The following is a 26,051-nucleotide window of genomic DNA, read 5'->3' as shown; positions in this document are numbered from 1 at the left end:
TGTAGGAGACATCTACTGCTTTCCAAAGATACACAGAGCCACATCACATCAGGTAATGGGACCCTGTGTGAGAACCCCTCTAGCTATGTCGAGTGCATCTTGAAACCCATTGTACAGGGAACCCTCAGCTTCTGTCGCGACACTACAGATTTCAGCTCAGCACCCACGGACCAGTCAAACCAGGAACATTCCTCGTCACAAGGGACGTTTCGGCACTTTACACAGGCATCCCCCATGACGACTGAATCGCTCCAACAGCCTCGGTACTCAGTACCACCAACTGGCAATTTCCAGATGCCATCCTACAAATCATAGTTAACTGGAAAGTGTGCAAAAGATTTACGAGGATGTTGCCAGGACTAGTAGGCCTGAGTTATAGGGAGAGGTTGGCCAGGATAGGACTTTATTCCTTGGAATGTAGGAGAATGAGGGGTGACCTTATTGAGGTGCATAAAATCATGAGGGGCGTAGATTGGATTAGTGCATATATATTCTTTTTTCCCAGGGATGGTGAATTGAAAAATAGAGGGCATAGTTTGAAGGTCAGAGGGGAAAGATTTAAGAAGGACCTGAGGGGCAACTTCTTCACACAGAGAGTGGTGCGTACATGAAATGGGCTGCCAGAGAAAGTGGTTGAGGCAGGTACATTAACAACATTTAAAAAACATTTAGATAGGTACATGGATGTGAAGGGTTTAGAGGGATATGGACCAAATGTGGGCAATTGGAACTAGCTGAGTGGGGAACCATGGTCAGCATGGACCAGTTTGGGCTGAAGGGCCTGTTTCCATGCATATTACTCTATGACACTATAACTCATCCACTTCATCCTCAACCACAATGTCTTCACCTTCGACAGTCGCTCTTTATCCAGACACATGGAACATCCAAGGGGATCAAATTTGCACTGGGGAATTAGTTCAAATGGGAGAGCGCTCACTTTGCATGTGAGAGGTAGTGGGATCAATGCCTGCATTCTCCACTCCCTTTCAGGGCAGCATGGTGGCTCAGTGGTTAGCACTCACAGCACCAAGGGCCTGGGTTCGATTCCATCCTCAGATGACTGTCTGTGTGGAGTTTGCACATTCTCCCCATGTCTGCGTGGGTTTCCTCCCACAGTCCAAAGATGTGCAGGTTAGGTGGATTGGTCATGCTAAATTGCCCATAGGGTTCAAGGATGTGTAGATTAGGTGAGCTTAGGGGGATGGGTCTGGTTGTGATGCTCAGAGGGTCAGTGTGGACTTGTTGGGCCAAAGGGCCTGTTTCCACACTGTAGGGATTCTAAGATTCAATACGCCAACATTTCCATGCATAAGTTTGAGCATGACTCCTTTGCTGTGCAGGACCGCCAACCAATGTTATACACCACATTGATGACATTTTCTTCCTCTGGACTCATGGCGAGGAATAACTGAAACAACTACATAGTGATATCAGAGATAACGAGGTGTAGAGCTGGATGAACACAGCAGGCCAAGCAGACCATCACCCTCTGATGTTGCTTGGCCTGTTGTGTTCATTCAGCTTTACACCTTGTTATCTCAGATTCTCCAGCATCGGCAGTTCCTACTATCTCTACATAGCGATATCAACAAGTTTCATCCACTATCAGACTTACTATGGACAACTCTTCAGAATCAGTCTCATTCTCGGACACACGCATTTTCATCAAGGATGGACACCTCAGTATATCACTCTACCGCAAGCCAATGGGCAACCTCACGATGCTGCATTTCTCTAGCTTCCACCCTAAACATGTTAAAGAAGCCACCTCCTACCATATACACGGGATCTGCTCAGACGAGGAGGAATGTGACATTGATGCTGAAAGATGCCCCTCATAGGAACGGGATACAATGCTCAACTCATTGATTGCCAGTTCCGAAGTGCAACAGCAAAATACTGTAATGACCTCCTTAGAAGACAGGCATAGAACATGACCAATACAGCACCCTTCGTCATCCAGTATTTCCCCAGAATGGAGAGACTACGCCATGTTCTTCACAGCCTCCAACGTGTCATTGATGACGATGAGCACCTCGCCACGATCTTCCACATACCTCCACTTCTCACCTTCAAACATCTGCCAAACCTTAAACAGACCATTGTTCACAGCAAACTACCCAGGCTTCAGGACAACATTGACCACAACAGTGTACAACCCTGTCATGGCAACCTCTCCAAGACATGCTAGATCATCGACATGAACACGACCATCACCCACCAAGTACGTGGCAGATACTCATGTGACTCTGTCAACGTTGTCTATCTCATACGCTGCAGGCAAGGATGCCCCAAGGCATGGTATATTGGTGAGACCATGCAGCAATCACCAGACAGGAGTGTTCCCTCCCAGTCAGGGAACACTTCAGCTGTCAAGGGCATTCAGCCCCCGATCTTCAGGTAAGTGTCCTCTAAGGTGGCTTTCACGACAGACAACAAAGTAGTATCGCCGAGCAGAAACTGACGGCCAAATTCCATACCCATGGCGGCCTCAACTGTCATCTTGGGTTTATGTCACGCTACATGATCCCACCACACTATTCTGTATATGTAACATCTTCCTTACTGTCCTGTTTTGACACTATCACCTTAATAACTTGTTATGAACTCTCTACCTTAATTAATTTGTACAGTTTTTGATTACTCATTACTTTAGTTAGACCCTCCGCATGCAACTCTTATAACTGGCATGTTATTCCAGCCATTTGGTTTGTCTCCAGCGCCACCATATTTTAATTTTTTGTAATCATCTCTCTGTCTCATTTAATTGGATTATAGGTCATCCCTTCACTTGTTATTCAGCTGTTGACACTTTACTCACACCATCTGACACTTTTGATCACCTGCAGAGTCTTATTATTCAGCCTATTGATGCTCCACTCACACCATTTGTATGGTGTATTGATCTCGCTGGGTATATGTTCTGTGCTTGTGTGCTTTTCTGCACTGCACCTGATGAAGGAACAATGCTCCAAAAGCTTGTGATTTCAAATAAACCTGTTGGAATATAACCTGGTGTTGTGTGACTTCTCACATTAACCAGAGAGAACAGGTTCAGCGTAAATTACCAAAAGACCCAGAAGGGACATGAAACCTTTCTTCTTTCCAAAGTGATCAGTGATGATCTAGAATGCACTACCTGAAGGCATGGTGGAAATGGATTCAGCAGCAACTTTCAAAGGGGTAATTATAAATATTTGGAGAAAATGCAGAGCTCCAGGGAAAATGTGACAGCGGGACTATTTGGATAGTTCCACCAAAGAGCTGGTATAGGCACAGTGAGCTGAAAGGTCACCTTCAGTATTGTACCATTCTGTCATTGAACAACTTGCTTCCCTTGATGCTTTGGTTGAGTGAAAATTGCAGAATCAGTCCAGCTGACCAGAACAATTCAAGAGGTGGGAGTATCCTGATATGCATCACCAGTGATTGCTTCAGGATGTTAAACTTGATATATCATTTACAATCACCAGCAGTGAGTTCCTTTGTCAGATTTGTGAGAATGATTCAGTTTTAGATGTAATTAATCTCGCACATAAGAACCTCACAAGGACTGACATTATATGATGGGCATTCCTCTGTACCGTAGTTGCCAGAGGCGACATTGTGAAGGCTCAACTAGATTATTGGCAATATTGTCTTAACAGGATGAAAATATTCCTTTTTTTTGTTGAGTTATGTGCATTTAAAAATATTGATAGCAGTGAGATTTTTCTGATATAGTTTATAGTTTGGATTACACTTCTGTATTAAACTGCACCAATGTCATCATTCTTTAGGAAGAATTTTTCTTGCTTGTGGGTGTATGTATTTTCTTGGTATGTGGGTGAGTTTATTTTCTTTCCAATTTTCTATGACTTTCTTCCCACTTTTCCTGAGGGGCTCCAACAGTTACTGCTATTCCAGAAGCTTTGGAAACCATTCCCAAATGACTAGTCTTGATGTATAAACCCTGACATCTGGAAGTGTTTGAATAACTGACCAGTGGTTTTCTTCTGCATCCCACAGACACAGCTCCATAATTTATTATTGGACAATAACCAGCAAAGGTTTGGTTTAGTTTTCATTACCCTAGTCCAGCAATGTTGAGGCTACTTGTAGAGTTCAAGGGTCAGATTTTCTGCTTGGGATTGGGATCCAAAAGTGAAGATCAGGTTGGGGTCCCAAGCTCCAGAACATGGACAAGTTGGACCAAAGTGTCTGTTTCCCTGCTGTATGATCCTATGACTCTGTTAGGAAAAGTCACTTGATGTATGTTTTTGGAATGTTGCACAATTGATGACTAGTGGGTGGGCTTGCTATACAATTAAGGATGACAAGCTCCCAAGACAGGAGAGCTGCCAGTGATAGCACATTGGCATCCCAAGGTGGAGCTACTGAAACCAGCAGAGAGAAAGGGCACCTCACAATGGATGTTTCCCCATTAGAGTCTACCTCCTCTCCCTGGATTAGTTTCAGCTGCCAGTTTGGAGCTTCCCCTCTGATTGGGAAACTCCAGCCAACATGGAAGAAGGCCCAAATAGACCTGGTAATTGTTTCAATTGACTTTAGACTGCTTACAGGCAGGCAGCTTTCTCACACAACCCTCTCGGAAATGGTTTGGAGGGGTTGATATGGTGCTGGTAACCAGCAGGCTGGCTGGTGATGTAGAATTCCAAAACCTTCTCCTCCTCAGTCCTTTCCTCATTGACCTTTGAAAATCTTGGCTCAAGTACGCGGCCTCATGATCTCTGTGACATTGGTCTGTACCAAATGGTGCATCTGTTTACTAGCTTATAGGAAGCTGTTGCAGTAATTTAACGTTCTAAAATCTATTAGTCTTTGTGATGTGACTAGCTGAGCAGTCAAAATCAGGATTAATTATGAACCATTTTCCCCTATGTTCTACACTTGTCACATCAGCAGTTTTGGCTTAATCTGCTCTGAAGCTCTCCAGGAACATTCAAAGAAAGACAAATGGATGACACAAACTTTGCATGCAGACGAGAAAGAGACTCAGGGCTGAATCTTAGGCATTTTTTTGAGCAATGTCAAGTTTTTTGGAGGGATTTTAGCTTCAAGGTCTAGCAAGTTGTAACTCACCAAACTCTCCTCGTAAATTAATTACCCTGCTGCAATGGTATCCCTGTCATTCGATTCCAGTTCCATTTTACCAGGCGTTGTTCCTGGAACACCTCACAGATATCCACTGAAGGACCAGTGCCTGTCACATCTTTAAAAGGCAGATGTGCCCTGAATGAGTATTGGCATTCCTTATCTGTGCTGGTTGGTGATACACACAGTGCGTAGATGTCGGAGAAAGGGGAAAATGGTGCTGTGATTCTCCCACAAGGAGCTGGAGTTCCTGAGGGAGGGGCTGGTGCTAAGGTGGCACACCCTGTTCCCACAGGACTGGCAGAGGGGGCCACACCACTCAGGCTGTGGCAGCTTGGTCTACAGTCACCATTCATGTCAGTACAGTCTCCATGGTGTGGAGGGATGGCCTTGAGTGCCCCAAAACTGCCCATGACCTCCTCCACTCTGCCCCAGTCTTCTCTCTGCTACGTCACACTGACTCTACCTCTGTTACTACACCTCCCCCTGCCAGGGCTCGTGCTGCACCACTCTCATAGTTGCCTGCAATGTCTTTTCTCACTTATTCTCATTTGACCCCAACCTCCTGGCAACTGATCCTTCATGTCCTCTGTGCTGTCTACCCACCATCTCGTACAGCTCACCACTTTTGACCACCTGCGTCAGCACTCCCATCTGTGCTACCCACTTTCAAATCACTCCGTGCCTCGCTTTCTCCCAGTCCAGGAAAAGACTTCCCACAGTGGAGGAGAAAGAACCCGGGTGGGTGGCAGGATGCCCAACATCAGACTTTTCACCGCCCCCTATGAGGAGAGACCCCTGGCCATGGCAGGAGGAGACTGGGACCATTCCTGTGTAGATGAATGTCCCACCAACTGCATTACACGGCAGCTCCTGCAGTCACCCCAGTGTTAGTTTAGCTTCTCCTCCTCCAACTCTGAGGAGGCCTCAGAGGAAGCTGGTGAAGGAGTTCAGGGGCCTCCGAAGAAGCATCAGCCGAGTCAGCCTGCTGTAGCTCCGCCCGCTGAGATCCTGACACCTCAGTGGGAATGTCCCATTTACTAAATGTGGGCCCACAATCTGGTGAGCACCTAGCTGTGTGTGTGACAGCTGCACAGCCCAGACGGCCAGTGGCTGGAGGCACACTGAGACCTGGCTCCTGCACAGCTCCCGGCAGGAGGACACCCTCAGCACAAAGGTCTGGGAGATGCACTGGCCTCCATTCCCCAGAGGTTGTGGTGGTACAGCTACTTTTTTGGGGGGGTCACACCTGCCTCAAGCAGGTGATGATTGTTTACCACACCCCCCCCCACCCCACCGCACACAGGTTAGCAGCTGCTGTGAGGGCCAGGCTTTACACCTTGGGGTCTGCTGGAGGAGAGCACAGACCTTCACACCATTGCCCTAGCCATTGGTCCTCAGGACTAAAGGCAGAGCTGGATGGAGAAGCTTGGCACACGGCTAAAGGGACACACAGGTTCCACTGAGGTCTCCTCTCAGGACACTCTAGTCATGTATCTGGTGAGAAGACCCTCGGCATGTCAGGGCCATCCTAACACACACACAGATACGCACACGCACACACACACACACACACACACACACACCGACACACACATCGATACACGCACACCAACACACACGCACACGCACACAGACACACACACACCCCAACACACACCAATACACACAGACATACACCCACACCGATACACACACCGACACACACAGACACACACACACACACCAACACACACAGACACAGATACACACACCCCGACACACACACACCCTGACACACACACGCACACACACACCCCGACGCGCGCGCACACACACACACACCCCAATACACACACATACCAACACACACACACAGACAGACAGACACAATGAGCACACACCGACACACACACACAGACAGACAGACACACATGCGCACACACCGATACACATACACACACACACCCCGACACACACTGATATACACCCACACCGATACACACACTGATACACACATACACACACACACACCAACACACCAGTAGACAGACACACACAGACAGACAGACACACAGACAGATACACACACACACACACACACACACACACACAGACGCACGCGCCACGCACACACGAGCGCACACACACACACCCCGACATACACACACACACCCCGACATACACACACACACCGATACACACATACACACACACACACCCACACCGATTCACACACACACACACTGACACACACATGTATACACACACACACACCGACATGCACACACACACTGATACACACCAATACAGTGCTGACGCCCTGCAGTTCCCTCCCTCGGCATCTCGCAACAGTTGCCTGCTCTGGGTAGGTCACAGCTATTTTCCTTCCCATTGCATACTTCTGAGTCCCAGCACAATGGACGGTGACAGTGAGTGCTGTTAACCCCCACCCCTGTGTATTGGTAAGGCCCTGAGCACCCTGATCCCCTTCCTGGTAGCCTGTCCCATGAACCCCATAGATCTTGCACCTCTCTGGGTGCCCACGCAAGTCAACTACATAAGCCTTCACCAACCAAGCCTCCAATCTCCTATCCAGCCCCTGGAACGTGTGGTGACCGTGCCCAGTGTGTGCATACACTGTTTGCTGCTCGAGGCCACCCCTCCCGCTTTACCCTGTCCCCATCCGTGCTTTGCTTCGTCCCCATCCATGCTTTATTCTGTCCCCATCCATGCTTTACTCTCACTTCCCTTTTCCATGCCCTCTCTTTCTTTCATATTAGGCACCTGTCCCTTGCCCTTATCCTGCAGCCACTAATCCTGAGGAATAGATTTTCCCAAGTTTCCTTCCCACAGTGGTGGCCCTACTCCCTCCTTGTCCTTATCCCCTTTCCCCTTCCTGCTTTGAGATGGATGGGACTCACTAACCATGGCCCCCACTTCCTTGAGTGAAGTAAGCAGGCAGCCCTGGACAAGAAGTGGCCTGAGCCCTGTCCATTTCCCAGACAGTTTAGGCCTCCCCTGGCTCTCTGCTATGGTGCCACAGCACGGCCTGTGACCCACTGCCCACCTGCATGGGTAAAGAGCCCCAGCCACTTGCCCCCTCACTGAGATCACCCTGACTGGATACCTGTCTGTGATTAACACCACACCCCACCCCGGCCTGGTATCAGCGGCTGCCCTTGACTTTCTGTTCAGGGAAAGCCTGACTGATGACTGCCTCACGGTGAGGACTGCTCCCTCGAGACTTCGAGATACGGCCACTTCCTTCCTGTGCGTGGAGTGTGTTTGTCACATTAACTGTTGGCACATGGTGTGGGTGTGAGATTGATGCAACATAGTGTCGTTCAAAAATGGGCACTCCCTGGCTGGGGCCTGGCAGCTGTATGAATCGGTACGACAAGGCGAGGTGCAGTGAGTAACTAGGTAGGCAGCGAGTGAGGGAGGAAGCATGAAGAGAGCATGTGAGTAGCTCTGAGATGTAACCTGGTCCAGTCCTTGAGCTGGGAGCTTGTCACTGCGCATAATGTGTCCTTGCAGCAGCCTTTCAACGCTAATTGCCCTGCAGTGCTTCCTGAGTGGCCTACAAATAGACTGGAGAGGTGCCAGGAGGATTGTGAAGTGCAGAGGAAGGGTAGCAAATATCAGATGCCAGTATCCATGGATAAGGGATGCATGTGCCTATGGATTGTGCCCTAAAGTACTGTTTGATGCTGAGAGCATGGAGGCTGCTCACAGGCAGTAGAGAGCTGAAGTCACCAGGCTCCTGCTCTGACTTCTCGACATCTTGTGTGTTGAACACACTTGGTAAGCTAGGAAGCTGAATATTAATAAAGTGTCTAATGAGCCCTTAATTGGCAACTCACTGCTGTCCAGTGACAAACCGTCTGCCTGCTTCGCACAGGCATAAAAGATGCAGCGAGTTACTCCCGACATCAACACAGGCTTCCTGAGACATCGCATGCAATTCTACCACAAGCTTCACCATAGCCGGCATCGTTCAGGCTCCTACAAGACACTGCCCAGTATTGTTACACTGAATAAGTACCGAGAAAAGTAATATATTCACATTTTTAATACGCAAAAAAGAACAAAGTAAGTGTTAAATAATTATTCCTGAAATACTATCTCTTAAAAAAGAATAAGGACATAAAACTGCTACTACTGGAAGCAACCTAGACATTTTATTATGATATATAACAGCATTTTGTCTGTGATTTTCTTTTAGAATTTTGGTCATGTCTTCACGTGCCATGAAAAGATCATCAGTGTTAGCAAAGGAGCTCATGAGACCTTGGGGATGACAGTATCAGGAGGTCTGTTGAGCAAAGGCTGGAACCTCCCGATCTATGTTACAAATGTACATCCTGATGGCTGCTTGGGGAATGATGGCAGAATAAAGAAGGGTAACTAAGAGCCTGTTGTAAATTATTTATCCAGCTGTGTGTTTTGTACCATTCAGTAATTGTGTGCTCAATTAGTATTTTCTGTAAATCCATAAATATGTGGCTGCTACATTCTTGACACTATTGTTTAAATGAATAAGTTTTTGCTTTTACTTTAAAGTTACCTCAGTTTTCTTTCAATGAAATTTTGATAACAACCGGGTTTTATTCCAGCCAATATTTTGACCTTGCAAACCTTCTGTCCCAAACAGAACCTGACCACTTTGAGAGCAGGAGCTTTACACCACTATCAACTTCTCTCCCCCTGGGAACTTTGGAAGTAATCAATCCATCTTAAAATTTCCAGGAATGTCAGGCCTGAACTGAACTGCTCCCAAAGTGCTGTTGAAATGTGACTAGGGAAGAGTAGAAACTGCAATCTGCTTCTAAAATTTATAAATTATATTACATTGGCTGGCATCTTTGCAGGTCACATCTCTGCCACTAACTCTGACCCCTTACTTTGACTTTGCTGTTTAGAAGTCTGGTATTTTGAGGCTTATTCATCTAAGTGTCACAGATTTCTCAAGAGCGTAAGCAAATACACTGAAGCAGGCCATTTGCCCCATCGAGCCTGCATTGCCATTCAATAAGATATGATGTAATTACGGCTTTAACTTCACTTACCTGCCTATCCCTCTGGACCCTTGCCAATCAAAAATCTACCTAACTTAGCCTTAAATATATTCAATGACCCAGCCTCCACTGTAGTCTGTGGCAGACAATTCAAAACACTGATAATCCCTGAGTGACAAAATTTCTTCTGACATCCATCTTACACAGGAGATCCATTACTTCTAAATTGTGTCTGCTGGTTCAAGATTTCACATGCAACCTGTCAAGCTTCTCAGAATCCTCCTTGCTTCAAGAAGATTACTTCTCATTCAGTGATGAGTACAGGCCTAACCTGCTCAATCTTTCCTCAAGAGACGACTCCATCACCCCAGGAATCAGCCTGAACTGCTCCTAATGTGAGAATGCCCCTCCTTAAGAAAGGAGACCAAAACTATACACAGTCCTCTAGGTGTGATCTCACCATTGCTCTGTACTGTTGCTGCAAGACTTTCCTGTTTTTATACCCTATCCCCCAGATTTATCAGCTTGTCCGTTAGTTAGCAAAATGCAAAGTAATCATCTATGCATTGGACAGACCTAACCTTTACTTTTGTTTAGATTAACATAAGATGCCCAAATTTCAAATATTGCGAAGTGTAGGGGCATTTTAGTTTACATTCTATGACATTGTCGAAGGAGGGTGCGTTCATCTCTGAGGGAATGAATCTATTCTTGCATTTTACTTGTTGATGGAAGGAACACAATAGAGGCAGTCCAGAGAACAAATCGACCCAGACTGCAGTAGTTTATCATAGAATCATAGAATCCCTACAGTGTGGATACAGGCCCTTTGGCCCAACAAGTCAACACTGACCCTCAGAGCATCCCACCCAGACCCATCTCCCTATAACCCACCTAAGCTACACATCCCTGAACACTATGGGCAATTTAGCATGGCCAATCCACCTAGCCTGCACATCTTTGGACTGTGGGATGAAACCAGAGCACCCGGAGGAAACCCACGCAGACACGGGGAAAATGTGCAAACTCCACACAGACAGTCACCCAAGGGTGGAATCGAACCCGGGTCCCTAGCGCTCTGAGGCAGCAGTGCTAATTACTGAGCCACCGTGCCGCCCCTTTCTGATGGCAGGATCAAGAGTGGGTCAACTACCCACCTTCAGTAAGGTCCAATTAACCAGGAAAGGGGAGAAAATATGGTGTTTAATTATTACTAGTTTAGTGTTGAAAGTCCACCTGAATTAGAATGGTAAAGTTTGTAATTTTGCTGGGCGTTGCTAAGTGAGCTATGCATCGATGAATGTAAACAGTTGTTAGCCTCACAAAGAATGTATTACTGAAGCAAATTTACATGTCATTTGAAAGGTATAAATGAATTTCAAGTTTTTTTTTTAATTTCTTTGCTCATAGGTGACATTTTGTTGGATATAAATGGCATTGAACTAACTGGCTTGACACAAAGTGAAGCTGTATCCATAATAAAGAACAGTGCTGCCTCCTCTTCAGTTGTTTTTAAAGCTTTAGAACTGAGGTTGGCAGAAAAAGACAATGTCCATAGCCAAATGCCAATAACCAATCAAGACACATTGTCTGAAGATGACTGGTCACCATCATGGAACATGTGGCTTGGATTGCCTCGGTAAGCATGCCTCTAATGTATTCAGTAATACTCAGTTGTATTGGTGTAACATTCCACCATTCATTGTCAGGCTAAATACCTTACCCAAGGAAATGCATGGGCCTGGATCTTCGTTTTTGAAATGTGTAGCTCAAGTCGGGAAATTCTTGGATTTTTTGGATCCACATTGGTATAAAGACCCCTGAATGGTGCATAATTCACTCCAGCTGTGGATGATATGAGGACGATAGAGTTAGGTCCACCATCCTCAGACACAGGAAGCAGATTGGAGTGGCCACTGTGCTCGGGGAGTTGAGTGTTGAGGCAGGCCAGTTAAAAGGTACACCTTGGCTCTGTGGGATCCTGTCCAGTTTTGCTAAAGATTATTAGACTCTCTACTCTCTCAGTCCTAGCACCTTCAAACACTGTCTCTCCCTCACCTTCCTGAACTCTTATAGACTCCAACCCACTACCCCCCTCCCCCGAAACCCCCACTCCTAGGGTCCTATGTAGCTCTCTTTCACACAGCAATATGATAGGGCTTGAATGTTGAACCTTTCAAAATGGCAGGTGGGTCCTGTCTGCCCCCGTTTCAAACAGTTCCAACTTTTGGTAGTAGGCGCAAGAGGGTTGTTACTCATACAGGCTGGAAATTTGGACACTGGACTGAATTTAAATAGCTGTGCAAAGTTCAAACTGAGCCCGTTTTTGCTGTCGTTAGGGCTTTAACTCTTTATGTGGGAGACATGATGGAGCAGACATAATCACTTGGAAGGGCTGGTAAGATTTGTATTAATATCGTGATCTGAAATTGTCTAAGTGCCCTGCATCTTAAACTTCAAAGAAAGTTTGAGCTGTGCTGTGATGCTTCACTGCAAACTGTGGCGATGGTGAGTCAGTGATTGAGTCATTTGTAGGCGGAGGATGCCTGGGGAGATGTCGATCTTTAGCGTGACCAACACTGACTAAGTGCTGTCTCAGCCAGTTATCACTAAATCATCTGTGTTACAAATTAAGAGAAAATCATCAAGCCCAGAGGCAGTGTTACAAGAACAAATATCGGAAAGGATAGGAAGAGAGGGAGGCAACTAAATTAAAATGAAGTTGGAGGGGGTAATAATGCATTCCAACTCCTGCAGTACCCTCCTCTCTAAAGGCTTTGCTGTTGTTGGTGGACAGCGCATGCTCCCTGTCCTAGGACATCTGAGTGCAAACATAGCCACAAAAGAGGGGCAGGCAATTAGGAACTATAATTTCCGTAGAACAAACAAAGGCTGTACTTGTACAACTTATGGTAGGGTCCTGGATAGCATTGTAGAACAGAGAGATTTAGGGATTCAGGTACTTAATTCTTTGAAATTTGCGTCACACGTAGACAGGGTGGTTAAGAAGACATTTGGCACACTCGCTCAGACCTTTGAGCATAGGAGTTGAGATGTCATGTTGAGGTCGTACAGGACGTTGGTGAGACTTCTTCTGGAGTACTGTGTGCAGTTCTGGTTGCCCTGTTACAGGAAGGATATTATTAAATTGTATAGGATTCAGAAATGATTTACCAGGATGTTGCTGAGAATGGAAGGTTTGAGTTATAAAAATAAGCTGGATAGGCTGGAACTTTTTTCATTGGAGCACAGGATGTTGAGGAGTGACTTTATAAAGGTTCATAAAATCATGAGGGGCATAGATACGGTGAATAGCAATCTGGACCTGTTGATTGCAACTTGGATCACATCCAGGAGCAGATCAATAAGAATCCTCTCTGACTTGTCCCCCCACCCCTGCACTGAGTGCCCAAAGATTTAGAAGTGTGGGGCTGAATTGCAACCTAAAGAATGAAACGTTTTTCAAATAACTAAAAAGGGATTATCTCAGTCAGTAATCTCAAATATGATCTCAATTACTTGATGGTTGAATCTTAGGGTATTGTCCTTCATTAGAACCTGCTCCTGTTATTTACAGCCAATTGTAAACTTTTCTTTCAAAAAATGACGAGCTCCAGTTAGAGGCATTGGACTGAGTGATTGTGCACCAGAGAGAATCAGTGCTCCATAATTAATATCGTGGTTCTTCAAAATAATACAATAAAGTATGAAGACGACAAAACTATAGAAACAGAAATCTTTGAACAGAGGTCACACTGGATTTCTTTCCTCTCAAATGTTGTTTTTGAATATTTTCATTTTTGTGCGTATTCCTTATGCAATTAAGATTATTCGTTCATCAGTATCTTGGTGATTATTGTCGTTATTTAACATTTGCCTCTTACTGCATAGCATTCCTCATCCACTAAATATTTACACAAATAAATTACTTCTAATTTCCCTCGCAGGAAGATGACTGTCTTGATTTTGCTCAAATTCCACTGTGCAAAGGGAGATAAAATCCCTCCAATTTTTTTTTTGTTAATAAACAAGTACTTCATCAAGTACGAGATAGTCACAAAGCAAATAATCTGCACAAGGATAACAAACATCCTCTACTGCCAGCACAGTTGTAAAGATGCTTCAAAGTGAAATACATTTTGAACATCTTCCATTTTTTGTACCCTTTTTAACTGAGCACGCATACATTCTGAACTGTGTAGCTGAATGTGAGCCGATACAATGATTCAAATACAAATATGGAAAAGAAATGAAACAAATAACCAATTCATTGTCAGTGTACATCTTCCATGCACAGTTTTTAGGGGTACTTAAATAAGCTTTGGGTATGTTTATAAAGTATCCCATAATTTTAAAAGACCAACTTAGCATTTTGTAAGTCTGGTTTAACACTATGTGGAGTCAAAGCTCAAGCAGTGGCAGTCAGATTGCCAGATCCATATCATCCCCTGATGGAATCTGCAGTTACTGTAATGTTACAGTAGAAATTCTGATGGTTCTTGTGGAGCAGTGGTAGGGTCCCTGTTTCTGAGCTAGGGAGACCTGTGTTAAGTCCCACCTCCTCCACAGCGTGTGTAATAATATCTCTAAACAGGTTGATCAAAAAAATATCTACAATAGAACTTATGAGATGCTCAAAGGCACAATTTAAATCTATGCACGTGATCATGGACTCAAATTTTAATTGAAACTACTATTTTTGTAAAATTAGAGAGTCTGTAATTCACACTCAAACCTATAAAATAAGCAGCTGAGTCATCTAATTGCAGTTTAAAGTCTAAAAATATCTGAGTATGTGTAGTTCGTAAACTGTTCTTTTCTTCCACCAAACCCACAACATAATTAGAACTTGGAGTGAATTAAACAATTTTCTGGAAATGACTTTGTTGTTTTCACTATACCTGATACTTGGTTCTGTCACCTCATCTAGCAACAGAGCATTATTTCCAAATGAGGATTCAACAACATGCTGATATTATAAGAATTTATGCTAACATGATGGAAGCCATATTTTATCTGGGAACTCAGACACTCATACAACAGATTTGTTCCTCTGTCTAGCTCTTAATAAAGGAGGCATTAAGAATGGCTCACTCCAGCCAACAATATGGCTGTTGAAAATAGAATAAATCTTTTCAGGTTAATGATGTGTCAACTGGAAACTCTATGAAAATATTTTTAGAAGAATAAATGGCACATGTTAAAATATACTAAAAACTTAATATCCTTAAAGGGAAAGAGCATGCCACCCTTGCCCTATTTGGTCTATATATGACTCAAATCCTCGGAATGCCCAAAGGGAAACCAGGGATGTATTCTGCTTGTAATGTGAGGAAGGGTCGCCGGACCCGAAACGTTAACTCTGAATTTTTCTTCACACGTGCTGCTAGACCTGCTGAGCTTTTCCAGCAACTTTTGTTTTTGTTCCTGATTTACGGTGTCCACAGTTCTTTCAGTTTTTATGGGCAATAAATGCTAGTGTCAGCTACATTTGGAAAACAAATTAAGAAAAAAACATTGTTTTGTAGTGTACTGAGTGCCATCTGATTTTATGGCAAATACTAACATAAAATGTTGCAAACATATTTTAACAATTGACAAACCAGAAGGCGAGTGAAATGTTTTAAATGCACATTCTTAAGCTAAGCCTGGATTGAAGTGATCCGTGATCTAGAGATAGGAAACATGTAGGAGTCATGACTCAGATGTGCTAAATATTGTTGCATAGAAAGAGTTAATACCCTGTTAACCAAAAAGAAGTGGAAAATAGATGGATAATATGCGAAGATCATTTGAATAATGCAGTTAAACATTAGCATTGATAATGTGGACAATATTGGTGGCAACAACATGGGTGTAATTGTTTCTCAATGAGGCCTTGGGCTTGTGTTGATGGCATGTTTATTTGCACAGATATATACCTTGACATGTCAGGTTAAATCTGTATGCTTCACAGTTCCTTCTGTAGACGTACATGATCTTTGTGAGCTTCTGCAGTAAGACCTGCAAACACCTTCAACAGAGAAGGCTTTGTCCGTTACAATTGCAACCATAAATATTTACAGAACACAGTTCCAAGCTACAGCAGCAGGAAGTTGCCAAATTTCTCAACCTGTAGTTCATATCCAGGTGATAAATACCTTTTTGCTTGAGTTTCTTGTGTCATCAGTTTTCCCAAAAGAAGCAGCAACAAAGACTTCTGGTTCTAATTTCTGGGTCCCCCATTTATAATACCAAACATGTAACTATGGTCTACAATGTCGCCCCTTACAAGAACTTAAATGTGTTCCATTCCATGTGTAGGTTTTTCTTGATGAAATGTGCCAAATGTACACAGTGGAGCCTATCATCTTGGCAATTGCATGGGCACATATATGGTTCCATTGTTGACGGCAGGAACTGCAGCTCTCACTGCATGCTGTTCATGAATCCCAGGGCAAGAAGTGAAGAATGGTACATGAGAGCAGGTAGTTCCACCAAGTTCTTGACTAAACACATCATTATTATCTTTAATTCATAGTTCAGATGTGTGGGCTGGTTCAAGTGAAGCTCTCCAGGGCAGCCTAGCAAAGATGTACAAAATTATATCACGTGACAGAGTAGGGAACACTGACCTACATGATTACGATGCTGCATTGTACACTGAGCTGCCTGCCAATGGAGCCTTGCTATGGAGTGAACAGTAAGACAGCATCAATCAATAACCCAGATTACCCAGATGACATATCCACCCAATCTGCCAGAATGATAAGGCAGTCTGTAATATAATACATTTACTTAACTGCAGAATGAAAGTAAAATAGGTAAACCAAATTTGTTTCCAAGCTTTAATACCCAGGTCAAATAAATAATTAAATAAAGACCAAAAGAACTGCGGATGCTGGAAATCAGAAACAAAAACAGAAAATGATGACAGAGCTCAGCAGGTCCGGCATCATCTGTGGAGAGAAATCAGAGTTAATGTTTCAGGACCCAAAACTGAGCTTTTCCAGCAATTTCTGTTTTTGTTTCAAGTGGAAAAATGATCCTTTTTGTATTCTACTTGTAACATGACTTTGCAGAAATTTCAAGCAACCTGTGTTGTTTCTTGACCTAAAGAGTTAGACCCAGTACTCCAATTGGGCCTGAATTAGTCTAGTATAACATCCTAGATTTTTACTTGGTGGATTGGAGTTTGCAAGCCACTCAAAGGCAGGAAAGTAGATAAGTAAACCTGTAAAACAGGGTTAATAAACACTGAGAACTGTAGGTGGAAATCTGAGATAAATAGTGTGTGCTGGAAAATCCTATATACCATGTTAACCAGTTCTGTCACCTTCAAATATTTATGCATAAGCAACATCTGAACTTCTATATAATAATATAAAATAAAGAAGTATAGATGTTGGAGATCTGAAATGAACAAGACCCCAAATTGCTGGAGAAACTCAGCAGGTCTGGCAGCATCTGTGGAGAGAAAGCAGCATTAACATTTCAAGTCCAGTGATCCTTCCTCAGAACATCTTTTATGTTCTCACACCCACTTTAAAACATGTAATGTCTCTCCTCATTCTTCCTGTCAAAATGTATCAACATTTATTTTCTTGTATTGAATTTTGTTTCTCATTTTCAGCACCAGGGACCTAGATTCAATTCCACCCTCGGGCAACTGTTTTTGTGGAGTTTGCACATTCTCCCTGTGTCTGTGTGGGTTTCCTCCAGGTGCTCCAGTTTCCTCCCACAGTCCAAAGATGTGCAGGATAGTTGGATTGGCTATGCTAAATTGCCCGTAGTGTTCAGGGATATGTAGATTAGGTGGGTTAGACATGGGGAAATGCAGGGGTAGGGGAATGAGTCGGGGTGGGATGCTCTTCGGAGGGTCGGTGTGGACTTGTTGGGCCGAATGGCCTGTTTCCACACTGTAGTGATTCTATGATTCTATGATTCTATGCATTCACCCAAGCTGCTACCCATTTATGTCCTTGTGCATTTTACCTCCAGTAAATAACATCCACCAAAGAAGTTGTGATGTAAACACTGCTTCTTGGAGAACTACACTTTTCTCCAATTCAATAAAACAGCCATTCACCAAACCTCTCACTTTTCTAATCCTGAACTTATTTTATATTCATGTTGAAAAAATCAAGTGCTGCTGTTGCCGCTTTAGGCCCTGGCTTCAATTTTGTTAACGAATCTAATAAGTCGTACATTCACCTTTGGAAAGTCCATATAAATAGTATCAATAGCATTGCCCCCCACCCCCACCCATCCTCTCTGTTAGCTCATCAATTATTTCAGTACATTTAGTCAAACATAGTTTACCCTTCTCAAATCAGCGCTTTCCTTTATTAGCCCTTCTTTGTCCACATGGGCTGTTAATTTTATCTTTAAATTATCATTTGTAAAACCTTCCCCTACCACTAATGTTAAATTGACTGGCCTGTAATTGCTAGCTTTATCCTCCTCTTCTTCTTTGAACAAGGGTATAACATTTGTAACTTTCCAGGCCTCAGGATGATCCACGTATCTAAGGAGGATTTGAAAATTGTGGCCTCCAAATCTATTCCACTTCCCCCAGCATTTCATCGGAAATGGGTGACTTATTTACATTTTAGCACACTCTGACTTTACTACCTTCCTGGTACTTCCTCAATCTAATTCACCTCACCTCAAATCCTGACAAACATTAACCCTTGTTTACTGAAGCTTTGACAGAGTCCTCTTCCTTAATAAAGACAAAATTAAAGTTACCATAGTCCTACCAGATCATAGGGCTGCAGTCTCATTCGACAGAGAAAGATGACCAGTTGTGGTTTAACCTGAGGGTCCCCACGCTCAGGACAGGGGAAAGATTGAGAAGGATAGTCCTTCATAGTAACCTCAGCTGGTGCAGGAATTGAACTTTTGGTGTCCCTCTGCTTTAGTAATGCTGATGTAACATATATATTTGCTATTCCAGCCATACATTCTGCTCCTCTGGCAAATCTATAATATGTCTAAAGACCACCTGTGGTCACACTTTTATTTTTGCCACATCCCACGCAACCGGTAGATATTGGTTTAGGTAAAACTGGTCTCTTCATTCAATGTTTAAATCAATGGTTTATTCAGTGAAGATCCTATCCTGTGCTCATTTTGAGAGCGGCTCTATCTTAAGGCTAGCTTCCACCAGAAATGCTTTTGAGATTTCTATGGAAAATATAATTTTATATCATGGCTCTCATTCTGGATCTATGTTCAGCTGAATGTTTGACATTGAGCTAAAGATAAATCATCATCAGGAATTATTCCAAGCAAGAAAATGAGACAGGTTCAAGCCCATTAAATAGCTGTGAAACTAGTTTACCTCCTCTGATGTTTCATGTCATGAGTAATGACCATGGACTGGATTTGGTCACCCTGTAAAGGACAAATCCATATCAGAGGTCAAAATGGTGATTGGGAGAGCACAGATTCCCATTTTCTCACCTGAGTGCACCTGATGCAGGAAACGTAATAGGTGATGACCCAAAATCCACTCAGAGACTTCAAGTTCAGATTTTTAAATACTTGTCACAATTTTGAATTTTCCTGATTTAGGGAAGTGGGTTCCTCAAAGCAGTAAGCAATGCATTGTACCAGAATAGTTCAGTCAAATACTGCCTTGATATCAAGGGCAGTCACTCATCTCATCTGGAGCTCAGCTCTTCTGTCCATGTTCGGACCATAGTTATAATGAAGTTATGAGCTAGGTAGCATTGTCAGGACCCAAACTTGGAAAAGTTAGCAGGTTATTGGTGAGCAAGTGCTGCTTGATAGAATTATTGATGAACCCTTCCACTACTTTACTCATGATTGATAATATGTTGTTTTCTGTCTTTGTTCAATCTGCATCATCATCTGCCTGGGCTTTCACTGTCAATGAGTTATAGATACTGATACTGCATGCAGCGTGAGTACGCCCTCTGCACCAGCAATCATGGCTAACAATTAATTTGATTATTTGAAGAAGGGTCACTGGACTCAAAATGTTAACTCTGTTTCCCTCTCAGCAGATGCTGTCAGACCTGCTCAGTTTCTCTGGCACTTTGTTTTTGTTTGTTCAGACCTCTAGCATCCGTAGTTCTTTGTTTGATTTAAACAGTTAATTTGTTGACTTTGATGATTGATAACTACTTCACAAGGTCTGTTTTTGACAGGCTTTTTACCTTTGAACAAAAGACCCCAGAACAACAAAAGTCATGTCAATAACGCTGCAAAGTCAGTGACAGTTTATAAGGGGATAATTTGTTCAGGCGCAGAATGCAGGAAATTCACCATCAGCTTTTTGAATTATTAACATAACCTACTGATATGTAGGACGGTGGTGTGTTCATTATTAATACTATTAAGTACAGATGAATGGCACTAAACTAAGTAGATTTACTCACAATGGCCACTTGATGTGTTCATTTACATGAATTGGAGTCATTTTAATTATTTGTATCAAATATTTTCTTGGTTGCTTCAAAAAAATGGAAGCACATGAATAATACATGAATATTCACTTCTGATTTACAAGAGGATACTACAGTTATAACATTGAATTATGTCACTGTATAATTAAATATTGTTACAAAGATTCATAATATATTATTTGAGAACTTGATGCTAAAGTAGAGGAAGATGGATTTTAGTTTTCAGTTCTGCTAAAATCTGACCACACTTTTTCAAGGTCAAAAAGTAATTTTGAATGTTGAATTCAAACAGCATTTACTGGAAGTAATGTGATTTCAGTTAAATGATCAGCAAGCCACCTGGGAAGATAATTAAGATGTTTGTTGACTTGAGTTTTGCAACCCAGAGGAGAGAGGCCAGAAGCAGATTCAATCCGGGAAATGTGCATAACAGCAGAGGTGCTGGAGACAATTTAGAAGTCAGTGAGAAGATAGCTCCAGGAACAGAAGGCTATGGAAGTGTCAGAGAGGATGACATCCTATAAGGCTGTTTGAAGGCAATGAGTGTAGGGAACCCATGTTAAATAATGTGAGCTAACAGTTTGTTTTAAAGCCTCAGGAAAGACATTAACTGAAGAAAGTAGCATTGAGTCAATGCAGAAATATACCAGAAGGAAGCATATCACTACCAGACCAGCTGAGCAAGAAGCTCTAACTCATAGATATGGGTGGCTCTTCACCAATGTTTGAATGCCTACTAGGATAAAAGGGGATTAGTTTTTCTTTATGCTGTTTGTAATAAGATGGTTTCCTTTAGTTTTTATTTCTTTTCAGTAATAAACTTTTATGTTCTTTATTGAAAGAACATTTCAGAAATTGACCTCATGGTAAAGAAAAATAAAACTTGTCAAATTTATGTCATGCTGGGTTTCAAGCTGGAAACTGACCTGTACAGTATTTTCATCAGCTGAAATCATAAAGTGGGTACACCCCAAATGGAAGATGTTCAGAAGGAGTGATTAGCCCTATTTTGCTCAAGAAAATGCCTAAAAAAATTCAACACACTTAGAAAAGAAATAACAAACATAATTATTCAAGAACACTTTTCCATTAACTTTGTAAATTAACATCGTTATGGTGCAGATTATTAGAGTTAACCTGGTAATGAATCCAGAAGGGCACTGCTTTATTGCACATGAAAGGCTATACAATTGACCAAGGAATTCGAGTTGCATTTCAGTTAATTTCACCTATTTAAATTTAAATTCCACTTACTTTCATTTTGTTGCATTCTAGGTACCTTTTTTGGTGCAAAGACATTGGACTGAGAAGAAATACATCTGGCAGTCTGGGATTGAGCATTGTAGGTGGATATGAGGAAAACAATGGGAGTCAACCATTTTTCATAAAATCCATTGTTGATGGAATGCCAGCTTATAATGATGGAAGACTGAGGTATCAAACCGTGCTATTGGTCATTATACAGTTAATGGTGGTTTCTGAAATTTCGTTACTGGTTGTAATTATATTTAGAAAAGATTGGCAGTTCTGATTCTATAGAATTTGAGCATGTTAAAATCGACCACCTTGTCTGTTGATCTGTCAGCAATAAGGAGTTTTAAAACGTACTTCGATCTTCAAAATCAGCATGGATTCATTGAAGGTTGGAAGATTAATTCTGTGAATAATTACAAAGCATGGCTACCCAGAAAAATAAATGAACAACAGTGAATAATAGAAGTGATGTGACATTTTGTGTTTGAGAGTCACAGATATCTAGGCTCCAACTTTGTCCAGGACGGACAGCATTTCCACTGTGGCAAAAATGCCCTGGAATTTGCCAGGAACCCACAAGTTGGCTCTTCTCAGTCCTGCAGGGTTGGGCTGTGATTCACAGCAAATTTAAACGACCGTTTGCATGCAATGAAATGGGGATTTTGGAATCCCTAGAGTGTGGAACCTGGAGTATGGCGATTTAGACCAGGTCAAAGCAGGTATGCTCTTGTTTTGGATGGTCATGGTAACCCTTTGGAGAGCTTGGGTATCTCCATGAATATGGTCTTTTTTGCGGGGGTGGGGGGTTACGTTTGAAGGAAATAAGAAGAAGTTACGAATGACAGCGATATTTCCTCTTACTTTGATTTCTTCTGCGCAGGACGCCAGAGTCTGTGCGTGGCACGGACTTCTAAAATCAGCAATCAATGCTGGAAATGGCATTGGCGTGCTCGTCACTGTGCACAGACTCTCAGAACAGCTACGCAGCTTTGAGGGAACATTGAATGACAGTGGTTTTCTCAAAAGAGTCTAGTCTCCAATACAGAAATTTAAGTAACAGACCCTTTTTTTAAAAAAAAACATACATTTCTTATGGTCTTATATTCATTCTCCTATGTGTCTGGGTACTGTGGATTTTTAAACTTCATTCTTGGGATCCCAAGATCAGTCTTTTGTATCGTGATGAGCATAGTTGATCTCATGATAGAAGTTTTCTGTATTAGTAATGATAGCCTTAAACAATAGCATCCACATTGTCAAGGGCAATTAGGGATGGGCAATAAATGCTGACAATAAATTGTCAATGTCCACATCCCATGAACAAATAAAAGAGAACAGTCACATTTTGATTGTAAAGTGCATCCTTAAATTGTTGATGAGGTAAGGCACTACATAAGCAACTTCATTCATTCTGGTACATGCAAGTAAATGTACATTTGTACCAAAGGGAGATGTGGATTGGATTTGAAATCAATTAAATCTGATGTGTACCTTGATTGACAGCTATGAATAGGTGTTGTAGAGGCACCATTGCCTTGCCGAATTCATTGCCAAACCCTTCTATATGAAACTTCAGGTGTATTTAAGACATCAGTCCAGTAATATGATGTTATTAAATATGCAATTTTATATTGTCAGTCTCAAATTAGCTGATTATGTCTTCAGGATAGTACATTTCCTCCCCAGGAAAAGGGAACAAAAAAGTTAATCAGCCCCAAGTTAAATAGGAAAACAAACCTGAATGTAGTTAATAATTTAACAAAATGTCATGTATTTTATATAGCATATTGGATACATTGATACATTTGATTCTTTTATTTATTTATGTCAAGAAAAAGCTAGGAAAAAGACAATGGGAGAACGTAACCATTCTGACATCGTGGCCATTATTGCCAAATGGCCTAACTTCAGTTCCTATGTCTTATGATCTACCTATCCTGTATTTATTAGTTAGAAAGGTTCAAACAATTGATAGTTGTAAGGTAAACTGCCAATCCCTAGAAGCAACGTATGTTAGCACATGTTTGGAGACGGGGACAGGCAGCAGTGCTAGTCAGACAGCTGCTCTCTTCAAATGAAAGGTGGTCTTCTTCCATTATTCATTGCCCAAGAGGAACAGTTACCTAACACTTCAGCCAGAGAGCAGAACGTTGCCATCACAAGCTACAGAGACCAACATACTCTGCACCAACCATTCACTGGGGCAGCACGATGGCTCAGTGGGTAGTACTGCTGCCTCACAGCGCCAGGGACCTGGGTTCGATTCCGGTCTTGGTCAACTGTCTGTGTGGAGTTTGCATGTTCTCCCTGTGTCTGCGCAGGTTTCCTTCGGGTGTTTCAGTTTCCCCCACAGTACAAACATGTGCAAGTTGGGTGGACTGGCCATGCTAAATTACCCATTGTGTTAGGGGATGTGTAGGTTAGGTCCTTTAGCCATGGGAAATGCAGGTGTAGGGGGATGGATCTGGGTGGGATGCTCTTCAGAGGGTCAGTGTGGAATTTTTGGGCCAAATGGCCTGTTTCCACACTATGGGGTTTTATGTCATGTCTATGTCTATGCCATTCATACTCTGGTATCAGTGAACTGCTCTCAACTGACATGGATTTTATGACCTTTTTTCTATATAATTAGCTTGTGTTTCATCTCTTAATGGTTGCTTTTAGTACACTTTTTGGATCCCAAATTCCTCTGTGTTGCAGTTTCTGCAGTCTTTCTCCATCGAGATAATAGTAATTTCTTCTTTTCTTTCCACCATAACCTCACATTTTCCCACATTTTTGCCAAATGTTTGTCTACTCACACAACCTGTGTCATCCTCAGCACTTGCCTTCGCACTTATTTTTCGGTCATCTGCAAACTCAATGGTTCATTTAATTCTATCGTTCAAGCCATTAATAAATATTGTAGCTAATTGTGGGCCCAGCATCAATCTCTGTGGCATGCTACAAGTTGCACACTGCCATCCCAAAAGTGCCCCCTTTACACCAACTCTACTTCTCCGAGCCAAGCACCTGTCCATCCTGATACAGCATCCCTACACCATCTTATTAAGTAGCCTTATGTGTGGTACCTTATCAAATGCCTTTCTATATAACGTATTTGGATTTCCAACTGGTTCCCCTTTATCTATCCAGCTTGTAATCTCCTCAAATAACTAGCAAATCTGTTGGGCGTGATTTTTCCTGAATGAAGCCATGTGCATTCTGCTTGATTATATTACGTATTTCTAAATTCTCTGCTATTATATTCTTTATAATAGACTGTTAAGATTTTCCCACTGGCAGATGTTAAGCTAACTGGCCTATAGTTATCTGCTTTTGTCTCCCTCCCTTTTTGAATAAGGGTGTTACATTGACAGTCTTCATTTCTCTGGGACTTGTCCAGATTTTCAGGATTCTTGGCAGATTATTACTTCCTTTAAATTCCTTTAAAATACAACCTATCAAGTTGAGGTGACTTTTTTGGAGATAGCAAGAACTGCAAATGCTGAAGTCAGAGTCCACACAATGTAGAATTGGAGGAACAGAGCAGGTCAGGCAGCATCAGAGGAGGTTTACACCCTTCATCAGGACTGGGGAAGGGAGGATGAGTGGGGATGGAGGAAGGTAAGTGGGATGGTGATAGTTGGATACAGGTAGGGGGTAGTGGGGATTGGTCAGTGGGAAGGGTGGGGCAGATAGGTGGGAAAGGAGAGAGAGAGGTAGTGCCAGGTCAAGGAGGCGGGGATGAGAGGGAGGGTTGGACATGGGATGAGGCCGGGAGTGGGGAGATTTTAAAGCTGGTGAATTCTACATTCAGGCCGTCGGACTGTAGGCTCCCAGGGCGGAATATGAGGCGCTGCTCCTCCAGTTTGTGTGTGGCATCATTGTGGCGCTGGAGCATGCTCAGGATGGACATGTCACCCAGGGAGTGGGAGGGGGAGTTAAAATGGCTGGCAATCAGAAGGTGCTGTTGATTACAGGGTACAGAGCACAGATGCTCTGCAAATCGGTCACTGAGTCTGTGATTGGTCTCACCGATGTAGAGGAGGTCACATCAGGAGCAACAGATACATTAAACCAGGTTGTTTGATGTACAGGTGAATCCCCGTGTCAGGTTTGGAAAGTTTGTCTGGGGCCTTGGACAGAGGTGAGAGGGGAGGTGTAGGGGCAGGTGTAGAACCTCCTGTGGTTGCAAGGAAAGGTGCCGGGGATGGTGGGGTTAGTGGGGAGTGTGGAGCGGAGTGAGTCCTCCCTACTGAAGGCAGATAGGGGTAGAGAGGGAAATATCTCTTTGATAACAAGG

General features: G+C 42.9%; 1 protein-coding gene across 1 annotated transcript in view; it reads left to right on the top strand.

Annotated features, from left to right (window-relative positions):
* Window positions 1–26,051, top strand: part of lnx1 (ligand of numb-protein X 1) — a 124,614-nt gene that overhangs the window by 86,583 nt on the left and 11,980 nt on the right. Inside the window, exons 8-10 of the mRNA XM_048599435.1 lie at window positions 9,305–9,482; window positions 11,508–11,736; window positions 21,788–21,946. Of these exons, the coding sequence (XP_048455392.1) occupies window positions 9,305–9,482; window positions 11,508–11,736; window positions 21,788–21,946 (566 nt within the window). The remainder of the gene's footprint in view (window positions 1–9,304; window positions 9,483–11,507; window positions 11,737–21,787; window positions 21,947–26,051) is intronic.

The sequence above is a fragment of the Rhincodon typus genome, chromosome 1 (assembly GCF_021869965.1).
Source record: "Rhincodon typus isolate 14 chromosome 1, sRhiTyp1.1, whole genome shotgun sequence".
NCBI classification, from domain to species: domain Eukaryota; kingdom Metazoa; phylum Chordata; class Chondrichthyes; order Orectolobiformes; family Rhincodontidae; genus Rhincodon; species Rhincodon typus.
This window is presented reverse-complemented; position numbering and strand designations above follow the sequence as displayed.